This window comes from Cydia strobilella, chromosome Z, assembly GCF_947568885.1.
Source record: "Cydia strobilella chromosome Z, ilCydStro3.1, whole genome shotgun sequence".
Taxonomy (NCBI): Eukaryota; Metazoa; Arthropoda; class Insecta; order Lepidoptera; family Tortricidae; genus Cydia; species Cydia strobilella.
In genome coordinates this window covers 16,785,135-16,797,567 of record NC_086068.1, presented here as the reverse complement: position 1 = coordinate 16,797,567, position 12,433 = coordinate 16,785,135, and the positions used below count along the sequence as shown (strand labels likewise).

The following is a 12,433-nucleotide window of genomic DNA, read 5'->3' as shown; positions in this document are numbered from 1 at the left end:
TATCATCACCCACCTCTATCCCATCCCACCCATTAAATACAGCTTTTCATAGTCCGCTGCTGATATTAAGTTTTGGTACATTCAACTTTGGTAAATTCATTAGTCTGCTATTTTCGCACTCATGAAAAGTTCATATACGAGATGGGTTCCGTCACTCATTCTAGATTTCTAGGCATGTGGTATATTCATGCTAAATTATAATTCTAGCACTTCTGTGAATGCTTGAAGGTTCATATTTTATTGTTTTTCTAGAATGTTCTTCAACGCCGGTATCGTCCTGCTCTGCATTGCGAGTTGCCACACTGCGCCACTAGACGATCCTATTCGGGTGGAGCTGCCGGTGTACGACCAACCGCAAGCCAGCTCCGACGTTGATACCGTTCCCGTGGTAGCTGATCAGCGCTCAGAATCAGCCAGAAGTGACAAGTCGATTGTCGGGAATCTCATTGCGCATAAAATTGATGAGCTTGGCAAAAGAATTGCACATAATCATAATCAATATAATCATGCACAATTGGCACACTACGTAAGTGTATCTCTCTTGGCTCATATAGTTAATTATTTATCTGGAAATTGTCAGGCAATGCCGGTTTTGGGTCGTGTTCAAAAGTTGCGAACTACCTATTCGCACGTGCGAGTATCATACAACGTTTTACAGTACACGTATATGGCCCTTAAAATTATCGACGTAGTTACGTAATGTGCTTATTATAGCACAGTGTGTCGTAATTGTACATTGTGCAACGAGAGGGGTAAGTGAAATATTGGAAACGAGGGTGTTGATTCGCGACAGCCGCAGGCTGGATTGAATTAAAGACTCGAGTTTGCAATATTCTTACCCCCGGATTTACACACGTTTTTCATCACACATGCGAAAAAAAAAAAGGTTAGAACTGTGACCCTTACAGAAACGAAATGCTATCAGAAAAGTAGGTTAGGTTAGGTTAGCACTGCGACCCTTACAAAAACGAAATGCTACTAGAAAAGTGGGTGGTTTTACCTCCTTTTCTACATTATTAGGCAATATTATAATAATTAGGCAATTAGACAAAATTAGTCAAAAGATGGATTAGGATAATTACGCAAAATATGCTGTCTATTTCATTTCATTGTCTGGAATCTAAGTGCACCATCAACAATAAGTAAACTTTCAGCGGCATCCCCCATTGAAGTCGTTTTTTTTTTCTTAAAAATTATCTAGTAGCATTTCCGGGTCCGGGTCTGGGTCCGGATCAGAGTCCGGGTCCGTGTCCGGCTATCCGGGTCCAAGTTTGGGTCAGAGTTCGGTGCGGGTCCGGGTCCGAGTTGAGGTCCATGTTCAGACCCGGGTCCGGGTCCGAGTCCGGGTCCAAGTTTAGGTCTGGGTTCATAAGGAAGAGAACAAATCGCCAAACGTGAACTATGTGTCATTGAAGAGTTACATTCTGATCATTATCAGCAGTTTCCACTTCATCAAATGTCACTTTTTTAAATGTAAATGCTGGATTTGTTGATGAAAATACTAAAATCACTATATGTATGCCTTTAACATTTGAGGAATTCCCTCGATTCCTCATGGATCCCATCATCAGAACTGCTTTTTGACAAAAACGGGACCAATCTAGTATGTATATACTTACAATCAAAAACAGAATTTTCAAAATCGGTCCAGAAATGACGGAGTTATGGAGTAACAAACATTTAAAAAAAACACAACCGAATTGAGAACCTCCTCCTTTGAAATCTTGAAGTCGGTTAAAAAAAACATACAATCGAATTGAGAACCTCCTCCTTTGAAATCTTGAAGTTGGTTAAAAAGTGGGTGGTTTTACCTCCTTTTCAGATGCTGTCTTTTTCATTTCATTGTCTGGAATCTAAGAGTGCACCATCAACAATAAGTGAACTTTCAGCGGCATCCCCCATTGAAGTCGGTTTTTTTTTTCTTAAAAATTATCCTACTTGTTGGGTGTGTTTCAGTATATTTTATTTATTTTCAGGAGGGGGCTGAATATTTAGCAACGGGATATTTTGGTGCTCCAGTGAAGACTCTTGAAGGCGCTATCCTTGAATCTGAGGGATACGGCAGCAAAAAATTGTCACTGAAGGAAAATTTACACGGCATCGTCGCAGGACTCTTGCAAGTACTATATTACTTATTTAAAGTGGTCCCTAACGCCAATGACCTTCGATCTGAATCCCTTAGTTTTCTAATGTTTTTTTGTAGTTTATCATATTAACAGCCACGGCTTTAAGCAATATAGTATCCCATACAGGATGGCCTAAAAATAAGTTGACAAAGTTTTTTCTAATTATTTTATTAAGTACTTACGTAACTAGTACAAGATAAGTTCATGATTTAAAACCACAGTTTTTTTTATGCAACAAATAGTATTTTATACAATCGTGATATAATAGAGAGCTTTTCAGCCGAGTACTGTAACGTGTTTAAGCAACGAAGCTTATATCACTATTGTATACAATACTTTTTCTACGAGACAAAAAAATAATACTTTCAACTAGTAGAATCATATAGGTAAACAAACCAAAAGTATACAGCTAAGATACGCGAGCTGCCGCAGCCCGCGATACCTTCATACTCGTAAGCGCCCCGGCTGCCGGGCCCGGCGCCCACGGCGGGTTGGTCAACGACACCTCGTAACTCATAAGGCCCTGGTACCTGCTCCTTGCTAAATTCAATTTTAAGACAGTTTTTCTTCTCGATTTTGGCTACCGTAGCGTAAAATATAAACAAGCAACGCTAAGCTGTTTTCGTAGGGTATGGATGTTGCTATATGAAGGGTGTCACATGCGCGTTTCTGAATTATGAAGCAATTGTTTCTACTACAACATAAAAGAAAATGTTTTTGTTGGTCAACCAATCACAAAGCAGATGCGACGCAGCAGCGTGTTTAAGTAGGCTAATTTGCATTGAATCGAGTCTCCTTAAACAAGAAATATTTTATCGAAATGTATGAAGTTCTATTTTCAAAATGTTTATAATCGACTAAACCGTATCGATAAAATTCTTATGCTTGAGTCGGAAGTGACATAGACTATCCAACGTTGAAAAGAGTAATGTTGTAGCATGTTGTAGTGTTGCATGTGAAGTTGTAATACACAGATTATACTCGACGAGTAGAAAAAATGTTTAACGATATGCCGCAGCTCCTCCAAGGATATTTTTCCCATTCTTTGGTAAGTGTTGCTTTTAGAGCGTTTACACTTTTGTGTTTAGTAGCAAAGGCCCTTGTCTCTAAGATTGAACACAAACTATAACTCTTGAACAAGTTAGATCGTTTACTAAATAACTGCATTCGTTTCATTTTCTGTCTTCGTGAATACGACCATGTCTCCTCTTTCCGCTCTAAACTCGGCTGGTTTCCTATACGTGTTCGTCGAAATATTCGCATGCTTTGCATCCTCTTTTCTGTTATTAATGATCCCCAATCTCCCGAATATCTCAAATCTTTCTTCAACTACTATGGTGTTTCTCGTGTCCGTCAACTTCGCTCTACTGGCAACCTTTCTTTGTCCATACCATCTCACCGAACAGGTTTCATGTCCTATTCTTTCTCTATTCAGGCAGCTCGCCTTTGGAATAGTCTCCCTGTTAAAATTAGACAGTGTCCGAATAGATTTGCATTTAAAAAATCCTTACGTGAGTACTTTGCTGGCAGAACGATGAATTCTTAGTGTTTCTGTTTTGAAAGTTTCATCTGATATCTTATGTATTTGTATGTATGTATATTGTATGTATTTATATGAATATTATATATACAGATATATGTATGTATGTCTATGCCTATCCATTATTTAACTATACGTGTATATATGTAATCACTATGTGGCACCGCCTACAAATTATCTGCTTTGCCCGAAGGTTGACTGGTAGAGAATGCCTCATAGCATTAAGTCCGCCTTTTGTACGATTGTATTTTCTTTTGTGCAATAAAGATTAAATAAATAAATAAATAAATATAATCCATTGGATTTAGATCAGGCGAGTAGGGTGGCCACTCTTTTGAACTTATGAATCCAGGAAAATTATCTTTTCATTTCTCATGCTCTGAAAGAGGGTCATTGTTGTTCTAAAAGGTGCGCAGAAAATGATACGTGTCTGCACTAGAGCATTTTACGTTCGAAGTACGACTTTTTTAATTTTTTTACGATACGCAATTGAAATTTGAGTTTAAATGGATTTGTAATAAATTTTTCATTTTGATATTTGACTCTCCATTCCATAAATAACGATACTTTTGTCTGAATTGTTAATTGAAAGTACCCTCAAGAAATACTATAAAAATGTATACTTAGTCATGTTTTAAAAAAAATACATGCATTTTACTTTCCTCGTATTCGAAATGAAAAGTAGAGTGTTTAACTCGGGTGAAAGGCATCATTTCTGCCTCGGACTATTGGCGCTCTCACTGCATTCGAGCGCCAAAATACCTCGGCAGAAATGAGTGCCTTTCGTCCCTTGGTTAACAATCTACTATTGCATCACTGCTGCACACTACTGCACATACCACCCCAAAATATAACTGAACCCGGCTTTTGGCGATGAGGTATGACTGCGGCTTCTCCAAGACGACTAGAAGAGTAAATTCTGTCATTTTGGTGATTATGGGCCTGTTCAATACAAAAAAGTTTTTCATCAGTAAAAAGTAGATTTTCCCAGTTTTCAGTAGCGGCACGTTGCTTAATCAACCGACATCTCTCCAAGCGAACTTTTTTATCTTTATCCTTAAGGAGTTGTGCTTTACGTGGCTTGTATGCTTTCAAAAAGACTGTAGTTTTAATTTTTAACTTATATTGTACTACTTAGTTACGTAAGTACTTAATAAAATAATTAGAAAAATCTTTGTCAACGTATTTTTGGGCCACCCTGTATTTACTTCAAAGTTCATCGTGTTCGAGATATTTGGCATCAAAGTTGAACAATTTTAGGCAAAAAACTGGTTTTCTGGCCATAACTTTTGTGTTAATTAGTTTAAAATTACAATCTCTGACACGATTTTTGAGACGTCATCCAAGGCGAACCCAAATATGTAGATTTCGTATATATATGTATAAGATCTTTCATAGCAAGATAGTTCGAAAAAAGTGTTTTTTTAGACAATGTTTAAAGAAATAAAAAATAAAAAGTATTCATTTCTTTCAAAATCCGGCAGAGTCTATACGGAAAGAGAAGTCATATAGAATGTACGGGTTCCCTTACATTCCACGTATATAGAGTCTGTGTTGTCAAACGTCAACTTTTGACAACCACAGTTACCGCGTAATCTATGGAGCTGTACAGCGCCAGAGTTAGACCAAGACAAGTCTGCAACGATATTGATAGCATACACAGTGCAAGTGTTGTTTTAAACGTCAAACTTCTATGAAATTATGACGTATACGGTATAAATAACACTTGCACTGCGTGTGCTATAAAAATTGTTGCAGACTTATCTTGGTCTAACTCATCTAAAACAGTCTAATCTGTCGAATTTGAAGCACAATTTTGTTTTACTTGACCACCTTGCACAATCAATGAATCGTTGATTAAGTAAAGCCTGACGAATTCTATTGGGCCCTGAGATAATGTCGCTATACAAACAGCTTACATAATATGTAGGTACCTACTATATGGCACCTTATCAACGATAACTTTCAAAAATTTGTGTTTTGGAATGCTACGCAATCATTCGTCCGTTTTTTATATAAATATTTTATTGTATTCAAAATATTTTTTCTGGCATATATGGGGATCTTTATTGGATTTTTGTGGTAAACATTCAAAATGCGATGTTTTTTTTTTCTTGTTTACATTGCGTGATGGAGTATCGAGACAAACCTTACTCGTTTAACGATACTTACTTTTTTAATTGGGTTTAGATATTGTGTTGTAATAACCTGAATAAATAAAATCGTCGCTTACATTCAATGGCGTTCAAAGTCTGTTATCAAAGAGTACCTACTCCTTGCCAGCGATATAAAGTACTACCACTGAAAACCAACACAATAGTGAAGGCGAAATAAAATTTTGTCAGGCTATATTTTTTTAGTTTAGATACGTTTTAATCATTACGATACAAGTGCGAAAAGTAGGAAATTCGCAGAGAGTGGCGATAAATTAAAACACGACCGAAAGGAGTCTTTTAAATCGACACGAGTTGCGTATTACCTTTTCGCACGTGTATTGTACAGCGTTTTACAGTACATATGGCCTTTTAAATTTTCGACATACGCACGTATTGTGCTAGTTACCGCACTAGGGCGGTAAAGTAGCACCATTATGTACTGTAAAACATATTAAGGTTGAATTACCTAACTTTTACAGCCCAAACCTATAGTGGATACGATAAAGGAAGAAGAAAAGTATGGTAACTCGGGCGACAAATTTTTCACGGCTGGAAGAGCCTTAGTCACTGGAGCAGAGGGAGTATCCAACCTCGTTAACTCGGTCCTTGAGGTGAGTGATCTATTGCCGTTTCTTAACACAGTTAACATATTCACTGTCCCCATACAAAATGATATGACAAAGTCACACGACCAAGTTGTGAACACATAGTAGAAGCACAAAGTCCTGTTATAGTTATTTGTGCAACAAGAGAGGAAAGTTGGTTTTTCTTGCGAGTGTTTATTATGAGTCTCGAGAAAGCGAAAGATTCTATAATTGAATCACGAGCGAAGCGAGTGATTCTAAAGAATCTTGAGCGTAGCGAGGGACTCAAAAACACGAGATGTAAAATAACTTTGCTCTCGTGTTGCACACATATTTTTTCACCTCAGTAGTGAGAACATATTAAAGGTTAAAATGTTATTCGAATAACACAGAATAATACAGAGGATTTTTTTTTTTAATAAAAGTATGAAGTGGCAGTTCATGGCCTACACTAAATTAAAAAGCTACTTTGTTTCACTCCCTGGAGTGAGGAAAGTCGCACTTTCCTCACTCCAGGGAGTGACGAAAGTAGGCTTGTTCGAGCTGCTGAGGTGAAAATAACATTGGGGGCACCCGGACAGGGAACGTTAATATTTTCTACCGATGGTAAATTGTTAACCAAGGGATAAAAGGCATCCATTTCTGGCGAGATATTTGCAGAATAAAGTCACGACTGTGCAAGCCTTATTTTAAACGTCACACTTCTATAAAATTACGTCGTTTAAAATAACACTTGCACAGTGTAAGTACAACAATTTACAAGAGGCTAGGATTCGTTTTGCGCAACTCTAGGTCCCTGAGCGTATACGTGTTTTAAAGATTGCGCAAAGAGGGACATGATTGCCTTCCATATCGACCACCGAGACTGGGAGAAGCTCGCAGAACAGCGGACGGAATGGCGCAAACGTGTTGTGGAAGGTCGCAAGTTTTGTGATGAGACCTGGTTCGCCGCACTCGCTGACAAGAGGCAAAAACGACGACAAGGTGTCTCAGTACCGTTTTTAGCAAATCTCTCTTGTCAGGCCTGTGGTAGACCATGTCGGTCTCGCATCGGTCTATTCAGCCACCAAAAACGGTGTCTCTCCGGTGTTACACCATAAATCGTCTGCTATAGACGCAAAGGCCAATGATGATGACAGGTTGCGAAACTCCACTGTCATCTACGCTAGTTTTGGTTCAGGAATAGATTTTCTTGTTGGGCAACTAGTTGCGTAACAGGATTATTACTTCTTTTTCAACAACTGGTTGCGAAATTTGGTTGCCAAAACGGCCGGAGGGTAACAATTAAGTATAGCGTAGAGTTCTCGTAGATGTACCTACAGTTCGTCCACGTTTAATCACCCACCAAGTTTTACCTACGTGAGGTATGAGGTATGACTCATCCACAAATTGTCACTGCCAAGAGTTCCAAGTCGGTGTAGGTGTAGATGTAACGTGGTCTGATTCGATAGCAACTGCAAAGCTCTCGCTTAATTTATTGCGTGACAAGACTAGCCCTAAATTTCTGTACGGTCCAAACCTTTAATGCACCCCGCGTATTCCTGATAGGACGGTAATGACGGTATACGAGTATATCTACTATATCGAATAAAAAATATGATATCATGTTTGGTCCAACTGACTTTTTTTTAAACAATTTTTAGAATAATAATTTTTCCCTCACTAGCTCGGAAACTTGTCTTTTATCCTTCAAAACAAGCGGGGAAAAACGCGTTTTATCCACTAGTGGGGAAAGTAATTTGACCTTGGATGGAGCGTGTTTAAGTAGCTTGACAGATAACAAAACGTAAAACGCTCATGATAATGGTTCGTTCGATATTAATTATCATTAAATAAATGGTTTGAGAATCTAATAAAAAATACCAAATTTAGCTTTATTTAATGATTTTAAGTCATAAACCTTAAAGTTCCATAAGAAACGTTTGTTTTTTATAATGATGTTAATATAATTCTGAACGCACAAGTTGAGTCGATGCAATCATTTCATACGTCAGAAATGTCAACATTGTCAACAAATTTTTTACTTGAAAACTTCTCGTGTAAAAATACACAACTTCCAGAGTTTTTTGTTATAATATCGTAAAAAAATTAGTGATTCCAGTGATGTAGATGATCTAACGCCTGTGGATGTTGCACTTTCCTCGCTATAGTGAGGTGAAAAGTTTTGTGTTACGCACGGGTGCAAATGTATTTTACTTCTCGTGTGTTGAAACACTCGCGGGTAAAATACAACTTTGCACCCTTGTATAACAAATAACTATTCATGTCGTTTAGTAGCTTTTCGTAAACATCTCATTAGTCGGTCGTTGTTACGCCTATGTTTTCACGTAATTATTTTATTTACAGGTGCCTGGGACAATATTCAAGAAAATAACAAGGATCGCAACTGAAAAACTCAATAACTTGGGTGGAAAAATAATTGGGCTCTAATATGTAGCTTATACCTTGAAATGGGTACTACAGTTAACTGTTAGCTATTAAGATTAATGTAAATTATTTAAGCGTAAAATAAATACATATTTATATCCAACAAATGCATTTTAACTAAAGGGGCTCCCTGGCGCCAATGACCCATGATGACTGAATCCCTTATTTTTCTAATGTTTTTAGTAGCTTATCATATTCACAGCAACGTTCATTGTCTTCGAGATATTTGGCATCAAAGCTGAACAATTTTAGGCCAAAAAACTGGTTTTCTAGCCATAACTAGTGTTATTTAGTTTAAAATTAAAATCTCTGACCAGTTTTTAGAGACGTCAAAGACGAACCCAAATATGTAGATTTCGTATATGTAAGATACTTCACAGCAATCGAGTTACAATAAAAGTGTTTTTTTAGACAAAGTTTAACAAAATTGTTCCTTTCAAAATCCGGCAGACCAGAATGGTTCTCTTTCTGTAGTGCAAATGTAGGTAGGAGTAACGGCTCAAAACTTGTCAAAAATCGATGTAAACCGCGGGGAGCCCCTGAAGGCGAGATATGTCCCGGCCGCTTTGTATAACCTACCTATAGCCTACTTATATAACCTACCTACCTATTTAATATTACTTATTATGGATACGTATCCATTAAATTTCTACTTTCTTATCACAAATGTATCCAAATCTGCCCTTCAATGAGCATGAGCTTGTGCTAAATTGAACCCTACCATTTTGTGAAAGGGTTCCCAGCAATTGTAGGAAAAATGTTGCCACAATTTGCCTTGCCTTTATAAAAGGCCCAAGTTTAGTAAATAAATGAGTTTGGAGCTTTGGATTGGCTCAGAATTTATTATTTTTATAATTTATTGATATTAGCAAAGATAGATATAACTCCGTAATAGATGGATACAGTCTAAGGAAAAAACGTGCCTCGAAAATCAAGAAAATTTGATTCTCGATCAGAGGGCGCTACTAGCTTTGGCCTACTGTCGTATAGATGGCGTTGACGGTTTCGTTTGTTATTTAACAATTTTAATGCATATCAGTGAAAGAACATGGGTCAAAATCATAAAAATAATTAATGCAAATAAAAAAAATCATTTATCCACATTTAAATACATTTTATCGTATTTTTATAAATCTTCATTTTTAGTTTTAAAGTGTGTCGATAGATGGCAGTGAATTTACTGTGGTTACATAGTCTACTATGACAGTACCGCTCTATCTTATTATATCCTCTTTGATATTAGACATCCATCCAATGGCTGACTGATTAAAATTTCCTATGTATAGCATGGATGTAAGTAAAGGGAGGTAGATATGGCACCCGGCGCTCGATCGTGAGCCATGAAATATAGGTTCCGGAATCTATATTGAGTAAGTCGTGCGGCTGACGCCAATGCATGGAGACTTTTCTATACCATCCATACGCCAATGTGTCAAGATTGTCACAATCATCTACTAAATATTGCCTGCATTTTAGTTTTGTCAACTATGAACGTCACGCGTCTATTATTAATAAAAGGTCATTGATGTATAGTCTTTGGTATTGTAAGTACCCTTGTTCACCTACAAGTTGTATTTTATACAACTTACTGTTCATTATCTGTAATTTGAAAGTAAAAATAAACTCTCGATTTAATTCAATATATAATTCATTTTTCTGAAGTAAATGGAAAATATGTCATGTTTGATTATTTTCACCAAAGGCAATTGGGCATCGAGAACTTAAAAATATCAATGCACAACTGACTGGGCTATCCGGGAACATATCAAGAATAAGAATAAGAAATATTATCATAATTTGTTGTGACATTTATATATCTTGTGAGAGTGGCTAAAATAAATTAGTATTTATATTTATAATTGAATTGAATTGAGTAGCCCTTGAAGGGTTATTTTTCCTTATGATATTAGAATGTATTAGTCAATATGTATAGCAATTTACCAAACTGCCTGCAAAGAGAAAAATTTTACCCGTTATAACAATATGATATTATGAAATTTATGAAACAAGCTTAAGCTATAGGAAGCTTGTAAGAAGTGTTAATAAAAATAGTATATGCCATGAACCCCCAGATTTGACCTTCATAATAAGGCAGCTGTCTGGATCTTGTCCTTATAAAGGCTGATGGCATTCTTTTGCATATTAGTATAATATGAGTATGAAGACTATGAAGTGCACTACTGAGTCACTTATTTATTTTATTGTATTAATGCAGCTAGCAGACTGACTGCCTCTCTTCTGGATAAGGCTACAGAATTTTTGATTAGCAAAGGAATAATAAAAATGTGAGTATCAGGATGGCGGGTGTACATCAACAAATGGAGCTGCGGTATACGTCAGGAGTTAGTGCTAGCAATGTGCCAAATGTGCGCCAAAATTGGAGCAATATGCTCTTTAAAGTCCAGAGATATTTAAGATATAAATGACGTCCGCCAACCTGACGTCAGGTTGGCGGGTGCATTTCCAGTTCTAGCTAATGGCTAGCTACTCAAGGGTGAAAGTACTGCCTACGGTTAGTGCTCGCAATGTGCTTCCACATGTATGAAGCACAATCAAATTCAGAGAGCGGTTAAAGAGTAATATGGAATTGAGTATTAGAGACCATATTCACAAAGCTAAAATGGCAACAGGAGGGAATAAAAGTAAATGGCAGATACCTAAGCCACCTCAGGTTCGCGGATGATATCGTTCTACTCGCCTCCACCAGCAAAAAATTAGAAATAATGATTAACTCCCTCAGAGAAGAAAGCGAGAAAATAGGATTGAAGATGAATGAGAGCAAAACAAAGATTATGACAAATAGCTTCCAACAACCAATTAATCTGGGACATACGACTCTAGAATACGTGGAGCGCTACATATACCTCGGAAAAGAAGTTTCTTTTAGCAATGACAATACACAAGACGAAATAGAACGACGTATAGCCTTAAGCTGGAAAAAGTACTGGTCTTTAAAAGAGATTCTTAAAGGAGACTACCCATTACACATGAAAAAAATAGTGATGGATACCAATATTTTGCCGGCGTTAACATATGGCTGCCAAACCTGGAGTCACACGGTAAAGACGAAAGCCAGGATAACCACTACCCAACGAGCGATGGAAAGGAGCATGCTAAAGCTAAGGAAAATACATAAAGTCAGAAGTGAACGCATAAGAAACAAAACGAAAATCACAGATGCACTAAAATATGCACTTAAAATAAAATGGCGATGGGCCGGCCATGTAGCAAGATACACAGATGAACGGTGGACAAAAGAAGCGACTCTATGGAAAGGTCCCGACGTAAAAAGAAAGGCAGGACGACCACGAAAGCGATGGAGCGACGACATAGTAGCCACGGCCGGTCTAAGATGGCTAAATAAGGCAAAAAACAGAGACGAGTGGAACAAATTGGAGGAGGCCTTTACCCAATAAAGTGGGGTTTCTATCAACTTTTAGTTTTAAATACATAAACATAAAAATAAGTAAAATAATTATACTAACCGAGTAAAATAAGTTTTAAAAAGTAAACATATATATATTAATTAAAATAAATTAACAAAATATTAAGTGTTACCAAGTTTGTAAGTAGTTGATAAGAAAATAAAAAGGCTTTTTT

The 12,433-nt window shown here is 37.0% G+C and overlaps 1 protein-coding gene across 1 annotated transcript; it reads left to right on the top strand.

Moving 5' to 3' along the window:
• Nucleotides 1-238: 238 nt before the first annotated feature.
• On the top strand, nt 239-8,951 carry LOC134753695 (uncharacterized). The gene is made up of 4 exons (XM_063689627.1): nt 239-526; nt 1,977-2,120; nt 6,302-6,433; nt 8,753-8,951. The coding sequence occupies exons 1-4, from the start codon at nt 254-256 to the stop codon at nt 8,834-8,836; spliced, it is 633 nt and encodes a 210-aa protein (XP_063545697.1). The 5' UTR covers nt 239-253; the 3' UTR covers nt 8,837-8,951.
• Nucleotides 8,952-12,433: the final 3,482 nt, after the last annotated feature.